The 24,071-nt window shown below is 38.8% G+C and overlaps 1 protein-coding gene across 5 annotated transcripts in view; it reads right to left on the reverse strand.

Moving 5' to 3' along the window:
- AGL (amylo-alpha-1,6-glucosidase and 4-alpha-glucanotransferase) overlaps nt 1-15,698 on the reverse strand; it is a 34,351-nt gene extending 18,653 nt beyond the window's left edge. For 2 of the 5 annotated variants that reach the window (XR_013183247.1, XM_054638835.2), the window contains exons 1-13: nt 15,135-15,444; nt 14,573-14,713; nt 11,515-11,725; nt 10,476-10,642; nt 9,827-10,030; nt 5,770-5,951; nt 5,446-5,557; nt 5,033-5,153; nt 4,750-4,852; nt 4,564-4,661; nt 3,848-3,987; nt 1,991-2,178; nt 293-416 (exon numbers count right to left, since the gene is read on the reverse strand). Coding sequence is in view for 4 of the 5 variants with exons in the window: in XM_054638835.2 (XP_054494810.1) it covers nt 293-416; nt 1,991-2,178; nt 3,848-3,987; nt 4,564-4,661; nt 4,750-4,852; nt 5,033-5,153; nt 5,446-5,557; nt 5,770-5,951; nt 9,827-10,030; nt 10,476-10,642; nt 11,515-11,725; nt 14,573-14,654 (1,732 nt within the window). In the remaining variant the exon portion in view is untranslated. Of the gene's footprint in view, nt 1-292; nt 417-777; nt 902-1,990; nt 2,179-3,847; nt 3,988-4,563; nt 4,662-4,749; nt 4,853-5,032; nt 5,154-5,445; nt 5,558-5,769; nt 5,952-9,826; nt 10,031-10,475; nt 10,643-11,514; nt 11,726-14,572; nt 14,714-14,809; nt 14,827-15,134; nt 15,446-15,680 lie in introns of those variants that run through there. The other 3 variants (XM_054638839.2, XM_054638836.2, XM_054638837.2) reach the window with 3 other exon arrangements.
- Nucleotides 15,699-24,071: the final 8,373 nt, after the last annotated feature.

Consider the following 24,071-nt stretch of genomic DNA (forward strand, 5'->3'; position numbering starts at 1 on the left):
GGCTTTAAAAAACTCATGCAACAAAAATCAGACATGATGCAAGACTTACATAGCAGAACTGTGCTACAACTCCTTTTTCCTTCACTAGATCAAGAATGAAATATTTAGCCTTCTGTAAACTAACAAAGGAGAGCTTCTCTTATTTTATGGCTAGTACTTTATTTTCTGCCAATTATCAAAAGTCACAATATGGAAATTTAAAGGACATAATCCAGTAGAAAACTTTTTCTTGAAAAGAACATGTCATCTATAATCTCTTGTTGGAAAGAGACCACACACGCAGCAAGCCTACCTCTTATTAAGGAGGTAATGCCCAGCCTATTCACAAAGATATTGTCCAGCTCCTCATTTCCTGTGAACAGTTCAGCCACTACATACAAATCGGCTCGCAATTTTCTAGCTGTGTCCAGCATGTACTGCAAAAAGCACAGCCAAAAAAGCCACAGAAAGGGGAAAGGTAGATACAAAAAAGGACAAGTTTCAAAGCTAGGCAGGGATTGGACAATAGGAAAATGCCATGCAGCAAAGATAAACAGAAAGCCAAAATTAAGGAACAAAACAAGTTGTTACACAGAAGAGGACACACAAACATAAGCAAAACCAAGAATTAGCATACAACACAGGAGAAGTTAAACAGAACATGAAGAAAAGGTAATTGCATAAGCAAAGAACATGAATATGTAAGAAAAATAAAAAAAGCATACCAATGTTAGTTTCACATTTAAAACTCCAAACCATACATGACAATCCTACATAATTTTCAACTGCTTATTGTACCTCTAATCAGGCTGGTAATTCCCAGGCGGTTGACAAAAACATTGTCAATGTACTCACTGCCCGTGAAGAGTTCAGCTATCACATAAAGATTAGGTCTGACTGATCTGGCTGTTGCTAGCATCTCCTATAGATCACAATACATTTTTAATGCAAGACATCCATTGTCAGCTATGTACACACAAGCATTAACATGAATGTTAACAGAACATAAATGATAATTCAATATATGCAGCACATTAAAAATGTTGATAACATGAAAGTTTCAGAAAACCCTGGTTACATTTTACAGATACTACTTATGGATTGAGTACTTCTAGGAAATATTCCATAGACTTTAAGCTAACTACTACTTTGTTTTAAAACAAAATCTTAGCTCCAAAGACAAAAGCAAAGGTTGGATAAAAGAGACATCTACTGAACAAAGAAACCTGAGCACCACTTCAGTTTAAGCCTTTGTAGTTACCGTTCCAAAAATAGTAACACTAAACAAAAGAATGGCAGAAGTTTTGAAAGGGCTGCATTTAGGAGCTACTTACAAGTTGTATGGGTAAATCAACTTGTTTTAGAGAGCTCTTCCTCTTCATAGGTTTGGGTAAGCTCTGTTACAAAGTTAAGACTAAGCACTAACAAGATGCACTACTCCAAACCTATTTAAAGCTAGTTTACTAGGCAAGTACAACTTTGGGATGTAGTCAGCTCCCTGGGAAACAAGAAGCACTAGTCTCAGCAATACACCTGCCACATGAAACTTGTTGCAGGAGTTCATTACCAGCTTTTAAATTCTGTGAAGTGAACCACTTGTTTAATTTAGCAATAGCAAAATATATATGGAAAAAAAAAAACAGCCAGACTTTCAATCAAGTCTTGGCAATGACTCCAGCTCAAACTGACATACTGGATACTGGCGGTCATTGCACTACATCCACAGCTCAGTGAGGGAAAAGCTAGCCAGGCCCATCCACATCCACAGTATTTCAGCTAAAGTAGAGAAGTAAAAGATACAAACTATATAAAACTATACCACTCTACTGTTTAAGGTAGCTGAAACCATTTCTGAACCTCAGCTGACAAGAAACCTTGATTTCATGCAATGAGGAAGATTCATTCCCAGTTAAACTCTGCCACCTAAGTCCTGCACTGTTGCTGTGAGATCTGCAGGATCTATTTCACTGACAGGAGCTGCTTTCTAACAAACACGTTTAATTTTGCGTACCTCAGCTACATGAATTGGTGTTGAGTGACAGTTGTCCAGACGAACTCCATGGAAATACTTGGCAGTGATTTCAGTGTATTTTTTCATATGTGCCCAGAGGTATGGGCAGTCTTCAGGTTTATTACCATAACGCAGCTTCACACTGTCTCCCCAGCAAATGAGCTCTCTTCTTAAGTACACATTTGAACCTGTAAAGGAAATAAATAAATAAATTCACTTTAGTGTGTACATATATATATATATATATATATATGTATATATATACACAGAGAGAGAGAAAGAGTATAGAATGTGCACCAAAATGAAAATGTGGCATTTTCTATTGCTGAAGAACAGAAAAACACTAATGAACAGTAAAAATTCTAACAAAAATCACATCAATATCATATACTACACTGATACAAAATTTCACACTCTTCCATGGGAACATTTAGCTTCTATAGTGATACTGCAACATTTCTTCTTATTGAAATAAAATTCCTTTTAATTCTTCAAAGTACTATAAAAACCTGCACTTCAGAAAAAGAAAAAACCATCAAACAAGCAAAATGAGTAGTTTTGTTTTTCACACTGGTAAAATTCAAAAAAGAATCTCATTATTTTATCATAATCTGTAACAGTCACAATTTACAATTTTATCTTCTATTAACAGCAGACTCTGATGAATTTCCAAAGCCAGTAAGCACAAGAAAAGGAACTATAAATTACCACAAATTCCCAAAACGTTCACGTAAGCACAGCCAACCCTTTTCTTCACTAACCACAGCACAGCCAGACAGAGAGAAAAACGGTGTTTCTTTGGATGTACACTGCAATTTTTTCAAAGGATCATTTAGAGAACTGGCTGCATTTGTTTTGCAATTCCTTTGGTGCCTTTGTGTACCACATTTTCACATTGTGTTCTAAGTTGAATTAATGTGTGGCATAAAACAAAGGCATAACACAAATATAAAGTACTCACAACCCTGTAGCTGAGTTACAAGAGAAACCTCAGTAATGGAAATTAAAAATGCTAACTAAAGCCAGCGACTGAGAGAAAAAAAATACAAAAATCTGTCTAGAAGAAAGGGCAATAATCTGAAGGCAACTAAACAAAAACAACTTGAAACACCTATTATCTCAATCCTCGAGAATAATAAAACTAAATAAAATTTAGTGAAAGGGGTGTAGATTACTTTGCAGAAATCAAACTCAAACTTTCAGATGTTTTTTAATTACAATTAAACTGGCCTTTGTTTCATTTAGTTTACCAAGTGAATGGCTTTGAACACAAGTTTTTTTTTTCATTTATTGGATATCAACACTGTCTCCAAAGGAGTTAGAATGCAGTATTTTAGTGCATGGTGATTTCATGCCATATTTTACCTTCACAAGTAATCTGCATACTTAATTTGGATTTACTGGGTCATCTCTTGACTGCCTGACTGCCACTCAGTGGACTTTTCAAGGATCCAGTTTTTGCTCACTAATGCAGTAAAACACTATTCACCTTTTCATTGCATTAGTTTTTCTGCCACACTGTCATTGTCTCATGGAAATGCCAACAAGCACTGGTGTTGGAACAAAGTACAAAGTAAGCAACAAAGACAATGACAAAAGTGGGGAGGCAGGACATCCCCATTTCAGTGGCAGAAAGCTGGTAATTTCCCTCTCAAATCTTGTAAAACTGTACCTCAAATTCCAGTTCTTATAGTTCATCTGTATGCTGAATGGGAAATTAAAGTGCTATAAGCTTAGTATCTGCTATTCTGCAGCTTCATAGGAATACATCTGGAAAACAGACAGATTAAATAAAATCCTTATTGCTTTGGCTAGAGTATCAAATGGTTTGTAAGAATTCAGATTTCTTTTACAAACCTGGTTCTGCAAAGTTTCTAAGAGGATCATCTCCCATAACCCAGCCATTATGAGCCATGAAATAACAAGCTTTATCCGGCTGATGTATCATAGCTTCTTCTTCCTCCACAGTCAGCTCTTTGAATGGATATGTAAAATATCTATGGAATAGACAGGCAATTAAAAGAGAAATCAAAGAGAAATTACGTATGGTAACCTAAGCTGCGATTCATTGTCTTTGAAATTAAAGCATCTGCTATGAAGTGGCTTGTACATAATACAGATAAAAAAGAGAGCAACTTGCATAAATGATGGAGAGTTTTCTATTTTGAAGGAAGCTTTAAAGGAGCAAGAACAGATGTTGCCACTATCTTGGTGTCAGCTGGTAATGTAAGAGTAAAGCCGTAGCTCTTTAGATATGAGGGGCATCAAGCACATAAAACATGAAAGGTGTAAACTTTCCTAGCTCTACTCCTCTTCCACCTACAACAGCAATTTGCACTATGTAAGGTTTTGATGTGCTCTGAGTATTGTCTCATGCTTTCTGATCACATTTGTTTCTGAAATAGCTATTGCTGTTGCTTAAAAAAACCCTGTCAATTTGCTAAGTGGCATTTGTCCATGTCAAAGAAAACCTGTATTTCTACATATAAATGTATACTTTTATTGAACTTGGAACTTGCTTTCCCTGGGTAGATTCTAATAGTTTCCAAACAAACAAGAAAACATGTATATACCTGGTAACCAAGGGATGTTTTCTACTGATAGGGCCCAGCTTAGGACCATTACAAGCGATTCGTTCATAAACCACAGTCCCCACAAGGCAATTGACAGCCTGGAAGTAATCAAATGATGCATTATTGAAATGCCTTCGTTTATTTGCAATTTTAAACAATTCAGCATTAAAACAATCATTTCAACACCTGTTCTTGATGGTGACAAGTTTGTCTGTATTGCTCAGCATTTAGTTCCTCAATCCTCTTGCGAAACCAGTTACAACATTCTTCTATTGCAGCTGGTCCATTGCTTATCAGGAGGACATAAAAAGCAGAGAACAATTAGAGAAAAATATTTTAAAAACATACAGCATAGATTACTAAAAAGAATCAAAAACTAATTTTTCCTCATGTCTGAAAAGAATGTCTTTTTTTGGCTTTGTAAGTTTAGCTTCACTTAGATTTTAACTTGTAATCAGTAATACAGTACCTGTGTGGTACAAATGTTGCTAGTGCTATGTTCATATCTACAGTACAGCCAAGCCGTCTATAATCAGGGTCCTGAAGTATTTGAAGATGTTGATTTGGATCAGATTTAGTGCCCATTTTGCCTGAGAACAAAACAGAAATGAGTACTCAAAGTAAAAACAGGAATTACATTTAACAGACACACAATTTTTATAATTCTAGCATAACCAAGATGCAGGTGGATGAAGGTACTGAAGGTCTTTAAAGACTTTCCTAGCCCTCAAAGCATTTTTGTATGCCTAAATCAGCACAGGGGATGTCTCACATAGCAAAAAATAGCATTATCTTGTTTTCTGTCTAACTGTTAAGCTTACCCAAGTCTCTTGAACTATAAATACATAATTCACATGCCTCAGCAACATGATCTTCCCTTACCTTGAGTTAGAAGGGTTTTAAATTGCTGCACAGCTTTGTTAACATCCACTTGGAAAAATTCCCATAGTTTCAGTTTTGGATATAAATCTTCATAAATTATTTTACGTAAACACTGTAAAAATAAAAAAATGCATTAGTTACTAAGGTTGTTTGTTAATATAATTAAGAAAAGTTAAAAGAAAGGGGAAATAAGGGCTTATTTCAGTAAATCTATCTGCAAAGCACACACCATTTTTTGTGTATTTACACAACTCTAGAAATATCAAAGGTTTATTCAGCTATTTATGCAGTTCATTAGCTGATACTTCGTTCTCATTCACTTACATTCAAGTGCTGATCATTTTCAATCAAGGGAGGGACCCCTTTGGCAATACACTTTCCATCAGCCACCATACCAGTCAAATGCCACAGAGCTCTGTCCAGGACCCAAGCTGGCTTCAGGTGAGGAGAATTTACAAGGTTATAGCCACATTCCGGATGCATCCTGAGCCATTCACTGTTAGTAGCTTAGTGAAGAAAGGGAGGGGAGAAAAACCAAACAGAAACATAAATACATAAGCTGAACCCTTAGTTGTATTTTGTAAAAATCCTAACATCGAGAAGCTGAGCTACTATAGCACATACAGTTCATTTATTCACATTTAAACTGAAGTTTCCCATGTCAATAGAAAATCCTATCTTGTGCAGAAATGTTATTACTGATTGACCATTATTACTGATTTTTTTGGTCAAACATACAACTGCAGAGACTCTAGAAAAACTTTCTGTTAGTTATATAAAGATATGCAATAGTACCACCAATTCTAAAACACCAAAAAAAACCAACTAAATTTTGGTGCAAGAAATACATCAAATACTGAATTTGATACTGATATTCTTGTGTGTTGAAAGCCAAACATACATCCCGAACTTATAATATAAAGTTGTTTCTTTTTTAATATTCTTCATCCTGTCAAGATGCTACATACAGCTAGAGAGGAAGAGTGCCCACATCCCAAAAATAATTAATGCAAAATATAGTTAAATGGGCATTTAAGAAAGGATTAGCTGTGATACTGGTGTCCAGAGAAAGAAGCTGAGTTGTAGGAAGCAACATCCCTGAGTCCTACACAGCAAGATGAGTGCACTGTCTGGTGCATGCAAATGAACACTCATTCAGGCCAAACACTGTACCCTGTGTCTATCTGCCAAGCTTCCCCTGCAGCATCAACAAGCACCAGAAGATTGCTGGACATTAAAAATTAACTGAGAGAAGGTAAGGAGCCTTCACTGGAACACAGGTGTAGTATGTGGTATTCTAATATAGACAGCATGCATGCAGCAGTACAGGTAAATACATACATAGCACAGAATTTTCATTTTGGAAGCATAACAATGAAGAAAAATCCCAGAGTTAATTTCTTTCTATTTTTGCATCTCTTTTGCTATGCTGTTTAAATGAAAATAAATTTCATATATTCTTTTGAATGAATATTTCAAACTGAAAATAAAAAGAAAACCTCACAGAATGCCTAAGAACAAAAAACAGGTTTTCAGAAAAGCTGAGAAAAACAGAAGTAGTACTTCACACATGGGAAAATATATAACAAATTATTATATTGAAAACATGAAGAGTCACTGATGTGTCCAGAATTACAGCAGAACAAGTAACACTTAAAATCCCAACTTTACTTAGTTCAAAGAAGTTAAAACAAAAATGTCAAAGCGAAGAAGAGAAATACTACCTCAGTCTATGGTGTGAACAGCTCTTCTGAGCACCCATCTTGTATCTCAAGATATGGCAAAATTTCATTATTATAAGGTCACACCTTTTGTGGAAATTAAAATCCTTGTGGTTCCAATAAAACCTACTACTAAATCCACCATGTTTTAAAGTTATGTAAAGCAATATCAAGTTTAGGCTGTCAAAGGCTGTTCCAGGCCAAACGGATTATTCCCTCCTACTCTTTTTTCTTTATCCTTTACTACTTCTGAAAAAAACTTGCTTCTCCAAAAAGTAAAACCAGCTTGTTCTATTTCTTCTAACAAGAACTATAATTTACTATAAAGGAATTTCATAACTAAATACAAATAATTCTAAAAAGACAACACATAATTTAAACCTAAAGAGTTAGCATTAAAAAAAAGTCAACAGGCCTTCTATTAGTTCTGGTACAGGACAGAAGGATGTTTCCTGATCAAAAATTAAGTTCCAGTGATTTGCAATGTAACATAACTGCAGAAGAAAAATTATCCAAAACATCACTGGTGATGATATTGGCTACAGCTAAGGAAATAATACCATAGTAAAGAGTACGTGTATAGAATAAAGTAAGTATAGGAATATGGAAATTCCAAGATGAGGAATTACAGAAAACTTTCTAAAATTCATTACATTCTTCTCATAAAAATCCAAAATTATTTTCTTAACTAACACATTTTTTACATAAATTAAACACAAACTTTACTTGAAGGTAAGACTTACTCAAGTGCTATATTTCAATTGTACAGCATTTGCCTCTCGTGAAAGAAAAGTAATACATAATTTACTTCACTTATTTTTACAACTTTATATGATTTATTACAGTCATGGAAAGCTCAGAAAAGAGAAAAAACCTCCAACTGTCTTTCTTCTGTCTCCTGGTGAAAAGTAAATGTAAATATATTTCTTATTTGAATATAGGCAGTTACCAGAGAGGGTTTGCAAGTTTATCTGTGATACTCCTGCAAAGATGCCAAAGGCTTGGGGACATTTTACATCAGCACATGACTTCACTTTTCAAGTTGAGCCACAGGTGCTGCCTTTCATTAGAGCCTCACAGAGACATCCAGAGCTGATTCCCACTGTTCCCTGCTGTGCCCACACTGTGGGCTTCAAACCAAACACTTCAGCTTAATGCCTGATCCTACAGGTGATGCTGCTTGGCTCCCACAGGGGGAGAGGGGAATCAATGCCATTTTTATACAATGGTCTCCACTAGAAATCAGAAACTACCAACAGATAGAACCCCTGTAAGCTGAAGGGTCATGACAGGCAACTAAGTCATCAAGGATACCTTGCTTAATGATCTAAGAACCACAATCATCTGAATATTTCTATCCTCTTAGAAGATACTTCTGAACATCTTTCCACCATAGTACAAACATTGAGTCATCCACCCCAATGAAGATTGCTTTAACTCTGAATGTAACCTGAAAAAGTCCTTCTACAAATGTAGCCAAATAACATGACATTTTCCTTCTCAAATATATTCTGGTGTGTAACTACTGTAGTTAAGATCTTTCTGTCCATCAAAAAAAATTCCCCCTAGTAGCATGCAAATATACACTGTTCAAAAATGAGAGGATCTCAAGCATTGCTAAGAGAAACTGAACATCTAGTTAAAAAGCATAAGAAATTTTTTATTGAGAACTGGGAGGATGTTCAAAAGCCTGATTCCCTCAGACACAGAGCCAACAACTATAATTAGTAACTTCTCAACCAACAGACAGGGAAAGCACTGTGTTCCAGACTGATTGGACAGGAATGTTTGGCAAAAGTCAACACCAAAGAACCAAAGCAAATAAAGCTTGAAATTCACAAATTATTTAGTTTTAGGCATTTTTGACCCTCAAAAGACATCAATCTACATAACCCCTTTCTGTAGTCTCTGGTATGAGTATGGTAATTATGATCTTTAGGATTATAGTATGCAGTAGCAACTGCATTAAAAACAAAGAAAAATCATTATCCAAATAATTAACAAAATTACAAATTCTTAAGCACTACACTTTAAATTTCATCAGATCACACAGAAGAAAATCCACTGTCCCTCAAGCAATTGAGAAAAGTAACAGCTTTGATGTATTAACATATCAAAAAAACAGCCTGCCCCAAACACAAAGCTCTCTTCTTTCTTCCCCCACAGACTGAGCTGTAACATTTCCCCTATTACTTAATCCTACCTTCTTGTCCCAACTCTGTTTCTAGTCTGCATGTTAGACCCAAATTAGAGCAGTTACTTTTAAGCAGCTACAAGCATAATACCTTATTAACAAGAAAGTACTCAGTTATATTCATCAAACAATTCATAATACAGACTCTGTTCAAATATATGGGAACTGCACACCACAGCTAATGAAGATAGGTGTATTATATAAATACAGATACACAATTTAGTAATTCTTTTTAAGAAGGGCTCTCCTCACTCTTTCAGTAGCAATACTAAGTTCTTTTATACCTGTTACAGAGACGTATCAGTTATAATGGCAAGGAGTTGTCCCCGATTTGAGAGACTCAAAGACAGACACAACTACATTGCTTAAAACAGCTACTAAAAATGGGTTAAAGAGAGAGAAGTTAAGGGAAATAACAAAATAGAATTATAGGGCCAATCTGGTTATTAACAAATGAAAATCATACCAGTATGATTGTAGACTACATCTGTGATGCAAAGCATATTCCATTCATTTTTCAGTTTCTCCACAAGTGCTCCTATATCACTCCAAGTGCACTTTTTATTATGGTTTGAAAATTCAGGGTTTACTTCTAACTGGTCAGCCAGTGAGTAACATGATCTAGATAGTCCAAGCATCTGTAGTGGCGTAAAATGAATCATGTTGTAACCTATGAAATAAAAACCCATTTATTAAATGAGAAAAAAAACCAAACCAATCAAAATTAATTGAAAGAAGCATAATAAGCTGCACTTATGTACTCAGAGCTGCTGTTTGGAATAACCAATGTAAATTCATCTGAATCTTCCCCTTGAAATTCTACGTAACACAAGTTTTAAAAAATCACCCTGTCAGTTCTACAAACTTCCAAGTCTATCTGAAATTAAAACAATAAAATAAGTGGTCTCCAATATTAGGAAATCCCTGAATTTCTGCACTTCTGCCAATATTTTAATCAATTCGCTGACTTAATCTGTTAGTGAAATTGAATATAGTAGAAAATATATTATCAACAAAGAATCTATTAATTGTTTACACTGAAGCTCCTCCATGTAACTTTGGGTTTTGATCATAAAACAAAAACTTCTCTCCTTGAATATGTCTATTAGCATTACCTGTTTCTTTTGCCACTTTCAGCCTATCTTCCCATTCATGAAATGGTCCCAGACACTTAGCGAGGTATGTCTGGAGTGTAACACAATCCAAAGGCAGCACATGATTATCAGCTCCAACGTGCAAAATAGGATCCACAACTATGTAACCACCACCACTTTTTTCATTTCTAGGAAAAAGTAATTTGCATTGGTATAATTAACACCCATTGTACCAGTCTGTTTCAGAGAGAGAATTCAAATACCATAGGTTTTCAGAAATACAGTAGCCCAGTACAGTGGCTAGAGAGAGAGGGGGACAGGACTGCATGACACACGAAGGAAATAGTAAACACTGAAATGCTTATCTCTTATGCATCATCTCTCTACTGGACTTAAAGAATACAAATGGGATACAGAGCTTAAAACTCTGGAAAAGTGAGATACCTTTGCCATTTTCTGAGATGGAGTACTGGTTTCTCCTTTTGGCATATGGAAACACAGAAAGCACAAGTGCCCATCTATTACATCTAGATCTACACTTTGAGCCCCATTCCCAGGAAGGTACCTGAGCTGAATGTCTTAAGCCTGGAAGAATTTAACCACCCATCTTCCAGAAACACAAAATAACAGACTACAATTATTACAGACAGTGGCATTCTCTTCTGCAGTTGTCCCACTAAAACAAAAGATGAAGTAAAGGATCCAAGTAAAGAATGCCAGAACATCTGTGCTAGATAGAAAACAACCCTCAAAGTCAATGAAGAAAGTACAAAATAATCACTGAGATACTCAGAATGCTGATGAATTTTTCAACTTGTAAAAACAGATTGCTTCTCCAACATTCACAGAAAGTTGATCAGCTTGGTTCTGTATATTCTCCAGAATATTTCTGCATCAGAAAGTACTATATAACCACCAGTTACTGTCTTTCATTGGCAGATTCTAATTGATCCCTTGGCTGCAATTCAAAAAATGCATGAAAAAAAGGGGGTTTTTCAGGTGAAGATGTAGACCAAGGGAGCAAACTGCATTTGGCTGCAGGTATACAAATTTCACTTACCCAAGACTAAAATAGTACTGGTATGACCCAGAAATTTGGAGATCCAACTTGCAGTATTTGTCAGAGTCATCTTCTTTTCCTGTGGGATTGTGCCACGATAGTGTTCTGAACTTGTGGCGATCAAATACTTCTCCAGGAGCTGGATAATTTGTATACACAGTAACGGGCTTGCCCTGAAGAGTTGGGCCCAATCGGAATTGTAGCTCAAAACCTCAAGAAAAAAAGAAAAAGACAAAAGGTAAAATCACTTGATCAGGAGGACTAGATATCTCTAGTCTTTTATTACAATTCCTAATTTGCTACCATATTAATAACACCATCATATTTGCTAAGAATTTCAGCACAATTATAAATTTCTACAGCATAGAATCATAGAACATCCTGAGCTGGAAGGCAACTCACAAGGACCACTCAAGTCCAACTCCAGGCACTGCACAGAATTCCCCAGCAATCACACCATGTGCCTGAGACTGTTGTCCAAATGCTTCTTGAACTCTGTCAGGTTTGGTGTGTCACCACTTCCCTAGAGAGCCTGTCCCAGTGCCCAACCACCTTGGGGGTGAAGAACCTTTTCCTAACATCCAACCAAAACCTCCCCTGGCACAGGTCCATGCCATTCCCTTGGCTCCTGTCTCTGGGCACCAGAGAGCAGAGATCAGCCCCTCACAAGGGAAGTTGCAGACTGCAATGAGGTCTCCCCTCAGCCTCCTCTCCTCCAGGCTGAACAGGCCCAGTGACCTCGGCCACACCTCAGACGGTTTCCCCTCAAGGACCTTCACCATCTTCACTGCTCTTCTTTGGACACTCTCTAACAGATTCAAACCTTATATTGCAGCACTCAAAACTGCACCATCTCTCCCTTCCTTCGTAAGATTGTTCTTGGCATACTTTACATATATCCTTTTTCCTTTACTTACATGGCACCATTCATCTTCTTTCCAATTTGTTTGTCTTTGCTACATAAAGTTTTAAAAATAAAATACAGTAAAACACCAAGATCATCAGACTACACACAATTTTATGTAGATTTTGGATTACATAGTCTTTAAGTACTTAGGTTTACCAAGTCTATATAGTAGGCTGACCCATGAAAACATCTGAAAAAAAACAGGAACACATTTAAAACCAGAAAATATTTCAAATACCTTCGTTATTCACTAAGGATTCACTAAAGAGGTAAATTTCTTATGCTTTAACTGAAGAATTATGTATACTTTGAGAGAGCTTAACAAACTAAAGGGAATCTTGTACGTGTGCTCCAGGTCTCTCACACACATAGAAAAAGGCTTAAGTTTAGGCTTAAGATACTTGTGAGAGTGAGAAAAAATTAAGTTAAAAAATTAGAACATAAAAGCATATGTACTCTACTGAGTAAGACATAAAAAATTCTGCTTAGTCAGGAGGGTTTAGAAAGGTTTCCACCTGCAGGTATGAGGCTCACCATCACAAGTGGCTAAGTACAGGGCTCATTCAAGTGAACGAAACAGATGTCAGCTCTTACATAGAACATGCCAGTCACGTAGTTAAGTGCAGTAAATCACCTACTGGCCCTAGCAGCCTACAAAACTGGGAGTAAAAGAAACCTGAGTGCTTGCAAAGAAGGGGAAAATTATTAGTATACAGATAATGAATCAAAGTGTAAAAAATTCTGGACACCGAGCTACAATACCTTAAGCTGAAAAACACTACTTGTTTATTAAATAGAATCATGGGGACTCTAATACCAGAGTTCAGTGTCTGAATACATTTAAACATAAGTGTTATCCAGCTTTGTGTTTCTCTCATTAACAAAATCATCACTGCACCAAAGCCCACCAGGTAAAGGAGTTGTTTTCATATCTGAATGTCTGTCAGGTAAAATGAAGCTCATTCAAATGTAATAGATATAGATATAAAACCACTTTTGGAAGGTTAAGTACGCTCTCTTCAGTACTGGCCTGACATTTTATTAGAGGGATTACTAAAATTAGAGCACAGGGATATATACCACTGATATCTTATTTCCTCTAAGAGTTACACTGACATCAGAAATGCTGTGCTCAAAATTAGCTATGCCCTCTCAGAGACTGCTACCAGCAGGGGCACTTTGAATGTTTGACAGCCATGCATTTCTGCTTCCCTCCTTTCAAGAAAATTTACACAACTTGATGGACAAGTTAAAAATGGAAGTTAGGATCAACTCTGCACTTCTTCACTATTGACATTTCTTTATATTAGGCTGGTCAGAAGATTTTGGAATCAATATAGTTGAAGAGAATTTTTATTCTCAAGAACCAAAATCTTGCTCCTTTATGTTCCTAGATTAGTAACACACCGTAAAAAAATCCACAAAAACTCTCACTAAAAATTGTTGCACTGTTAAAAATGTTTTTTAAAGACAAGGGCTTTAGTTTTATAGTCTCAATTTGCTAAGCAGCACAATAGTAGACCAATTAGTAGATGGGTTTTGGTTTTGGACTTTTTTTTACAAATAGACTTAAAAACATTCTCAGGAAGAAATAACATCAAGTTCTTTTAAGTATGCAGCATGATATATAGCTCTGATCATATAACAAATCTGATAACAAGATTTAGGAGTTGTTAAAGAGCTTATATTCTGAAACACTACCTCAAACCTGCAGACTTTGCAAAATGCAAGTATTACTGATAGATTTCAAAACTGCAATATTAAAACATGGGGTGCTGCATAAGAAGATAAACACTGGAGACCTTGACTTATGAGGACTTTCTCAGGTCACTGAAGTACAGGCTATAAAAGGAGAAGTCCTGTCTAAAAAATGCTTTGCGCCCATGAAGACTGACGGCTCTTGGCCAATCTGCTCTTCATTTCTCAAGAGTTTAACGAGTCAGATTAAATTGTGTGCGGAGTCCATAGAGCTCTGCAGTGGAAACAAATCAAAACAAAACAAACCAACTCCCAAACCTAAACTAACAACACCCCCCACACACCCCCAAAAGCCCTCCACTTCAGGATGAGCTCTTCTTTCCACTACCACCCAAAGACGACGACGAGGTCCCGGCCATGTCCTTCTCACCCGGCCCCGGCACCCCGTCCTACCCTGCTCCAGCCTGAAGAGGGTCTTGTCCAGCTTCTCCATCTCGCCGAGGTGCAGCAGCCGCGTCTCCTTACCGCCCGCCATGGCTGCGCCCGCCCGTCCGGCGCTCCCGGACTCTCAGTGCGGGGAGGGAGAGGCGAGCCCTGCCGTGGGGGAACAGACAAAACCCCGCGGGTCAGCGGAGACCCCCGGCAGCACGCGGCCGCTCAGGAGCGCCTCACGCCGCCGACCGCGCTTACATGTTCCCCGGTCCCGGGGGAGCGCGGACACTCGCACCGCAGGGCAGGGCAGAGGGGAGGCGGCGAGGGACGAGCTGTCAGGCAGAGCCCAGCCCTGCCCTGGCCGGGGACCACCGCCGGCAGCACCCCGGAGAAGCTCCCGTCCCACAGCGCGGCCCGGCCCGCAGCCAGAGCTACACGGGTGCCCCCGGGAAGGGGAAGCCTGACACCTGTCACTCTTCGCGCCCGCCCCGGCGCTGCCGGAGTGCCCCGCCAGGCCCCTCACGGCCGCCCCGCCGCCCTCCGCGGGGCGCGCTGCCCACCGCAGCCGTTCCACCATACTCACGAGCGGGCCCGCAGAGCGGCGGAGGCGCCGCTCCCCGCGGAGGGCTACGGCTGCCGAGGCCGAGCGGAGCCGGGGCTGGAGCTGCCCGCAGCGGCCACCTCGGGCCGGTTCGGCGGTCAGTGACGCACTTGCCCGTAGCCGTGGCGGCACCGCTCCTTTCCTGCCCTTTTCTTGCCTTTTTTTTTTTAAACAAAGTTTATTGGTTCCGCGGCGGCCGCGCTCGTAGACGGGCGGCGCCGGCGCAGCTCCCGCGAGAGCCCAGGGCCCGCCCCGACGGCGCTGCGGGGCGGCCGGGCCGGGGCTACCCCGCCCCTCCGCTCTCGCTCTGCCCCGGTCAGGCCCCGCCCCTCCGCCCAGGGCCCCACCCGGCCTCGCCCCTCCGGCCTTGGTCCCGCCCCGTCGATCCCGCCCCTCCGTTCCCGGCCCCGTTCTTCCGCTCTCGGCCCTGCCCCACCGAACCGACCCCGCCCCTTAGCTCCCGGTCCCGCCCCTCCGCTCCCGGCTCCGCGAAGCGCGCCCTGAAGGGAGAGGATACCTCAGGAATACCTTAGGGGTTCCCTCAGGGTTACCCCGGGGCTCTCCCAGAGATACCTCAGGGGCTACCTCAGGGGCTCCCCCCGTGCCCCGCGCTGTTGCGGCAGCGAGCGGGCTGATCTCTCCGCGAGCGTGGGCCCTGCAGCCCGGCAGGGCTGTCGGACGGCGCGGTGCGCTGCTCCCGTCTGCTGTCAGCGTCTACAGCCACAGCCCCAGCAGCGCCTTTGCGCTCGGCTGGTGCGCACGGGAGGCGTCCCTGCGGGGCCCGGCCACCTGAGTCCGGAGCTCTGTGCGGTTTACCGGGCACTCTGCTGAGGGCTAGGTGGCTGTAAAGGTTGTCCGGAGTATCCCGGCTGATGCCTCTGGGCCCAGCCACTCCTTGCGGTGACTGGAACGCCGCTCCGCCGAGTTCCCTCAGCGTTCCCGCCCCGCTGCCTCAGGGCCGGCACCCGGCGCCGGGCGGCCGGCTCCATCCTGATAGGCTGCGCTGCTGAAAAAACATGATGTCAGCCAGAGTTTAAGTGCTATATATAGTGTGTGGACAAGACTACAAACTCCGTGGATCTGTCTTTGACTAAGAGGTAGCATGGTTTTTAAAAAAATCCCACACACCAGAACAACACACCCCCGCCGCCTTGTTTTGCAGCATACTGTCATCCGAAGTGCTGACACCATTCAGCCCCTACCATTGCTTTGTATTGCAGGACACCTGGAACAAATGCTCCAGGCCTCTCACGACCGAAGTTATTAACTGCACCCCAGTGTAAAGGTCAGCCTTGCAACTTTGGAAGGTCAGTCTATTTTTATTGCCTAGAAATACGTTTTTAAAAAAGTGCTTCTCAATTTACAGTCACTGTGTTATACTGAGTTTGTTTTTGCTTTTTGAGTTCTCGGAAGTGGAACATGTATTTTGTGGAATTGGAAGGAGTCTGCAAAACAATTTAGGCTTAACCATTTGCTTCTAGCCATCCCATGCATACCCTTATAAGTGTATTTTACTGCAGGGTGTTTAGCCAATTACCATGCATTTAGGGAAAGTCTAAAGGTCTTGATATTCATGGAAACACCTCTGCCCATTTCAAACTGAAGTTTTTTAATTATTTGGTGGCTTTTCTCCTTTATTTTCTCTTTCACTTGCTCCTCCCTCTGCAAATGTCAAGAAATCTGTTTGTTCCTCATTACAGTTAATGTTTTCTGGTATTGTTGAGAAAGGTTTTCATGTTGGTATAGGTGAATATGTCGACTTGTATGCCCTTAACATATATTAGGTTTCCTAAACAGAATGGGGCAAAAAGGAAAAGCACCCCTGTGAATGCAGTTCCCTTAAGAATCACCTCATCAAGGCTCATTCAGATATGATTCAGATGTGATAGTTACAATCTGAGTTATTTCACATGTCTATTTCCTGCTCAGTAGGAAATAGACGTGTGAAATAATGTCTATTTCCCTCCCTATTGTCCTTGTGAAATAGACATGTGATATAATGTCTATTTCCCCCCCATTGTCCTTGTCTTTTCCAGCCCCCTTACTCTTTAGTCAGCTTGCTGGCCTGTGTTCATATACAGGACAGACTTGCACCTAGCAGAACCCTGGCTCTCCTGGCATGCTGGCTGTTCCTCTGAATTGGATGTGTCCCAGAAAAGAAGATGATACAACATAGGAATGGGAAATACAGGAAGCTTCAATAGTTATGGAAGTCATAGGAAAAAAAACAACTGAGGTAACTGAAAGAGATGTGGGCCATCTTTTTTCTAGGGTCCTCTGCAAGCTTCAGTACCTTGAAGTGACTGCAGTTGGTGAAGTGACTGCCACAGAGCCTTGCACAAGTGTCTTTTCCAGGCTTGCTGTTGTCCTGTCACATACTGAAAATGGGCTGGGATTTAAAATTTCATGAGCTGCTTACATAGAAAGCAGCTCTAAAAGAGGGAGAGCAAATAATGCCTATGTAGCCAAGTCCTTTGCATAAATAGTTATCCTAAAGTGCATGTTGAATACTTTGTGAAAAGCAAGATAGAAACCAGAAGGGTTCCTATTGAAGAAATTGAAGGCAATTTCTCTCCTGTTACTAAGTTTTAAAATGTGGCTCTTTTGATTTCCTTACTCCATACAGAAACTCACCCTACCCTGACTAGGTTTGCATTGGCACATTTCCTCTATACTGTGCATTGAAACAGATTTTGAAATGGAACCATGTTTATGAAAAAGAATTTTTTTTAGTGTCTTGGACATTAGATCATTGTGAAACTAAGCCTGAGCCAGTTATTTTGACATCATTTGTGACTGTAGCTAAACCAGATGTCAACAGTGTAAATAAAGAACTTGATTCACTACACAGCAAAAAAGTTTCCTGGGTACTGTGAAATAACTTAATAATTGGTATAATTTATATCTTTATAATCACTTAGTATAATTTCATTGGCTTTCAATTCAATATTAAAAAAATGCTGTTTCAAAGATAATGAATGTTGCAGGTCTCTTGATGAAGTGTAATCAGGAACAGAGCAGACTTCTCCAATCCTTTCTCCATCACCATCATTTCTTCTGCTGGCCCATCCCTTACAGACTTTGGGTCTGTGTTCATTTAGCACAAGTCAATTGAGCAGTTTTTCTCTGTATGGAAGCCAGCAAAACATGACTGCACAAGTGCTACCTTTGAGCATTGCACTTTTGTCTAGAACACAGCCAACACCAACTGAGCATTTACTACACTGGCATCTAAGGGGTGATTTTCACAGTGCCATTTTATCTTGTTTGCAGTTTCTCAGTGTGTGATTATGATACACCACAGCAGGAAACGATCAATAGTTGCTTCAAAATAAGAGTGTATACCGTATCAATATTAATCATCAGGAAATAATTTTGCAGCAGTTGCAAATCTACTCATACTGGAGTTCTTCAGTCCTTTTACATACTTAGTGTATGGCCTTCCTAGTGGTCCTCTTTTCTTTCCTCTTGTTTTGCAACATAGTGTTACAGAGCACCTGTCCTAGTAGTGGTGTCAATACACTTTGGGGAGCTTATCACTAGGTGCCACATCTCACTAATGTCATAGTGCTTAGGCCTGTTTTAAAGGGTAAAAAGTACTCTAAGTACTTTTAAAGGGTAAAAACACAGTATGGGAGCTTGGAGTACTTACATGGTGGCAGTAGTTTTTTAGTAACAGAAAAACAGTCCCCAATAACAGCAATAAAAGCCAACTAGCACAGAGAGAACTTAGCTGAACATCTAACTAAATTAAAAGCAGATTCCTTTGGCCTGAACACAGGAAATATGAGACTTCATAAAATTTCAAGTGAGCACATTTCTTCTCAATGCTCTACACTCATGCCCTGTAAATTCATGAATTAGCACTGTGTTATTGTTCCAACAATAAGAAGCTTAAGAGGTGTTGAGTCTTCTGTCTAGCTTTTGTTTTCTAATGGGGATTTCTCAACCAGAAAAGCAAACTTGAAAGAAAGTTCCTTTTCTTTAAAAGTGTATACCTGCAGTTTGGTTAAACTTCAGTCTTTCCTGAGTTAGATCTTTGTTATGCAGTAACTGAAAACAACTGCTTTCTTAGACAGTTAAATTCTCCGCAGAAATTTGGATATGTTCTCAAACATAATTAGGTATTAGAATCTAGTATTGAGTGAAAACATTTATGAGAACATTGATGTAATCACCTATAGCCTTTTTTAAAAGTCCCTTCTAAATGGCTAAACAGATTGCAATAGCCTGGTGGGTAGTGAATAAATGATAGGCTGGAATAAAAATGTCTATTTAAGTCAGAAATCATATGAGATGGAGAGGCTAGGACATGAACCTATTCAGTTTGTCCTTTCATGTAAGGAAGTGTTTGACCTTTCAAAGATTAACATTTTGGGTTTGTTTTCAGTTCCACTTTGGCCATTCTTTTACTGTGTGGACTCAAAAAATCTATGCTCTAACATCCATGGAAAGTTAATTTTTAATCAGGTTTAATTTTTAATAGAAAATTCAATGCAAATATCTATAAAGAGGACCATATAAAATGCCATTAAACCAGCTTTTCACATAAGTGCTTAAGATACATTTGACTGTGCTTTGGCTAATAGCATCACATTATTTTGATATTAATAATCTGCAAACGTGGGACTTGGCAAACAAAACTATCTGAATTATATTCTTGTACCATTTAACTTAGTTAAGTGTAAAATTGATTCACATATACCTGGCCAATTTTTGTTGTAGAAGGAGAACTTATCATACCAGTGTGCTGAACCACTTCTGTCTTCCTGTGAATTGTTCCATATAATACTTGTGAGATATGCTGAGATTTAAGACTTCATTGGATCTATTCCTAAATGAACTGTAGCTTGTCTTATCAAGCAGATCTATTTTCTCCTCAAAAATAAATATTCAGAGTGTCTCTTGCACACTCCATCTCCTTTATGATGTTCCTTCCTAATATATCAAACTATACTAAGAATATAATGAATATTTTCCTGGTTCATTAAAATAATAATCCTTAAATCTTACCTAGATAGGTCTTTGAGTTCAAATGGTAACCAACTGATTTTTCTTTTCTGTTCTATATATTTGACATCTGACTTTTAAGCAAAGAAATAATTACATTAAGTTATCTGAAAGCTAATACTGGGAACTGTAGTCCTGCTCTGTAATCTTTCAGCACAAGCAGAATTCAAGCCAGGGTAATTTGAACAAGCTAACATGGGGTGATATATTGCAGAAGGAAAATATTTCACCAAATGTATGACTACCACAAGCATTTGTTTTAAAAGATATTAACCATGAGCAGGATGAAGTAGTCCCCCTTCCCATGGGGTGTACTCAAACATCATGGTTCCCCCACAGGGGCACTGGACATGTACTAGCTGGAATGTTGCTACAACTGACAGTGCTGAGCATCATCCCTCCAGCAGCACTGCTTGTACTTGGACCCAAAGCAACTGCAAAACCACAGACATGCTGGGTCTGAACAGAGAATGCATTTAAAGCCATTTAAAGCCATGAAGGAATTAAATTGGGAGCTGCTGAGAAAAGATGAAGAAATGGAAATGGGTGGTCTGAGAAAGGATTGATGAGATGAAAAAGGGTAGGAAAATTAGTTCCTAATCCAAGTGAAAGGGCAGAGGAAAAAAGATGGGGGGGGGGGGTGCGAAAAGGAGGAATTGAGATTGGCTGGCAAAGAAACTTATTATGTGAGAGAATGTTGTACAAGATTTCAATTAATCTTAGCTTGACATTATGAATTCTGTAATCAGGTCTAAAGTGCCTTACACTGAAGCACTTACAGGTCAATGCCTTTGCCAGCAAGCTCTTTGCTCCCTGTAAAGCAGAACAATAAAAACATATCACATCTTGCTGATGTAATGAAATTAATAATTTAAAAAAGCATCACAGCAATGGTCAGAAAGTACATAAAACTCAAGTTAATAATGCAGTACTTTCATCAGATAAAACTTGATAATGTGCATTAGACAAAGCACCCACATCACTTGAATAGGGTGAAATGATTTTACTGAAGTCCTTTATCAATTTATGTGTGTTGGGCACTGCATAAGTGGAGGCTCTTAGAAAGGTGACAGTTTGTGTGTAATTTTCTCATAACACCCATACAGACCTGTCTCAAATTGGTATCAGGGAACCAATGAAAATATTTAGTGTCAGATAAGCGAGGAAGTACTTTTAAAAAAAAATCTATGTAAGTCATAGTCGATACATATTTTGGTAGAAAGCTGTGGGGCAGGGACTTCAGCTATTGAGTCAGAATAAAGATGCAAAACCAAAGCAGGTTTCTGGCAGTCAACTGGCAAATCTTATTTGACTGATTGGCTACTGCCACCAGGTGGCTTGTTACAGTCATTGACTGAAAACTGTAAAATGCCTTTTACCTCTAGGTTAACAAATATTTTCGGTTAAATACGGTTCCAAGTCTACATTTTATGTGTGACATAGAAAAATTATGAAATTAATATGATTATTAAAGAATCAAAAAATGCATACTGTAGAAGGACATTTCTGAACATAAGGGGAATACTTTAATCTAATTTGTAAATTAACGGTAAGTTGGCAAACCAGGTAAATATGAAACAGTGCCAAAGCTCAAGGGAAACTAAATTATTAATTATGGAGAAAAAAATCTCATCCTACATTATGACTTTATCACAATTTATTTCCTTTTAGATGGTCAGGATTGTTTCAATGACTCAACATTCTCCTCTCTTTGGGAGGAAAAAACCCCACCATACACAAACTGATTTGGTAGGAAGAATTCTTTATATCTAAGATAATAATACTGTCATTAATTCCCTAATAAATCTTTAACTAAGACAATAATGCTGAAAAGCTTGAAAAATTTTGAAATGCATGGTTTTGTATGTGTAGTTTACACAAGAGAGAGGTGGGTGAATATTGGTGCCAGGACTGTTCTCTTCAGAGAAAGCCTAGTATCCAGCATGTATTCAGCCAACTCCAATGCACTTTTTCAAACATATTTCAATATTCCAAAATAGGAAATGCTAGTAACAAAAAATTCTTCGATCTAGTTATCCATAATCAAAACAATCTGGTAGGGATGCAGCCTCTTTGCATATCACTTGATTTGAACTCCAGTGATGTTTTATGATGATAACTTGCCAGTAACATAGAGCTCAATGCACATATATGAAACTTGAGCAAGGTCTGACCTAAAATGCCACAGTTTTGCTGAATAGTTAGCTTAATACCTAAGAGGAAAGTTGATTAGAAGGACTCACATGGTAATATGGGTTCTCTTCAATGGCTTATTGTTTTCCATATAGCTTTGGGATTAAAAAATAGAATAGCTATCAGTATAAACCCTGGACTGCACAATAGTTAACTTCCAAAATTATATATATTTACTTAATTACTTTCTTGGTTCTTAAGCAAGAGAAATTCCTCTTTATATACTTGGAATGAAGTCTCCTGTACAAGATTCCTGTTGCTTTCAAAATTATAAGCTTTCACTTACTTCCTTAAGTGCCTATAATAAACCATGCAAAAAGCCTCATCAGCTTCTTTTCATGTTAGATGTTGTTCCATTCGTTTGCCACTTGACGTCCTCATCCTCTGACACAGGTCAATAGTAGGTTACACAGCTTTATCTCTTCAGGCTTGCAGGAAGGTTCAAACCCACCCCCAGCCCTCTATGTCTCTATCTCGTTTGGTTAAGGTAGAACATCTGCTCTGAAATAAATACAGAATTGTTATGAACACACAAACAACAGTTTCAGTACACTTTACAAAGAAAATGCAGCTGTGGACTTTTTATAGTCCATATACCCTAATGCATTCTGTTTACTTTATACTGGATATGACACTTAAAAAATTATCAAGCAGTACCCTTTCATAGAAACATTTTCATAAAGGCTGCAGAATTATTGATTGTACTATTTTTAAAGGAGGCTGGTGTGTTTGAAAAGAGCCCTTCCAGAGAGATTGATGATTGCTGGGGACTTGTACCCAGTAGTTACAGAGTTGGTTTTTCTTCTCACTGGTTCTCTTGGTGTTATCTTGGTTTTCTTGCTTTGCAGCTCTTTAGCAATAGCTAACATCTTTTCAAATAAGAGAAGCTATACAATGATAAGCAAAACAGTGTTCCTTCCCTTACCCTCTTTACTTTTCACATAAAAATTATTTTTTCTTCTTAAACTCTGATTATCGTTTCCAACAGAATTGTAGCTTGCATTTTCATCCCTTCTCATGAGTCTTGGGAAATTACTTCCATATATACTTATATATATTATAATGTTTCAGACATATATACCCCATTCTGTCAATGAGCCAAGACCCTAAAATAATATCTTAAAATATTTGTATTAAATCCACTATACTCTGTGAAAGTTATGAACCTAAATATTGTCAAGAATACAGGTCCCTCTGGTCACCAGTTTCCCTACTGTAAATATATTTATACTATTACTTGTCTTACTAATAATGTATCTGTATTAGTTAAAAACACACAGGCACATAATAAAGCATGTATGTACTTAGGCCTGCAATTCTATCAAACTCTTTCAGATGTGGGAACTTTATGAATGCAGTTGGAAACAGAATTATTTTTTCCCCCAGCTAGGGGGAAATAGACATATTTCACTTTCACTTCAAGCTATTGCTTATGCATGATGTTTCTTCAGTTACTGAACACTGAGTGAGATCTCAGCTTCCCAGTAACTCCCATGAGCAAGATAATACAAGTAACAGTCAAATAATTTTTCTGATTAGGCAAAATAATCCCTTACTGTTTTTCACGTTAAATATATTTTTTAATATGTTACCACAGGGTACCTCTAAAGGTTAATGCTGCTTTTATGGAAACTGAGAAAAGAGTGAACACTAACACAGCATTTCCTAGCCTGTCATATTTTAGTAGATAGTTATTATTTTTTTAGAAAATATTAC

This window comes from Agelaius phoeniceus, chromosome 8, assembly GCF_051311805.1.
Source record: "Agelaius phoeniceus isolate bAgePho1 chromosome 8, bAgePho1.hap1, whole genome shotgun sequence".
Taxonomy (NCBI): Eukaryota; Metazoa; Chordata; class Aves; order Passeriformes; family Icteridae; genus Agelaius; species Agelaius phoeniceus.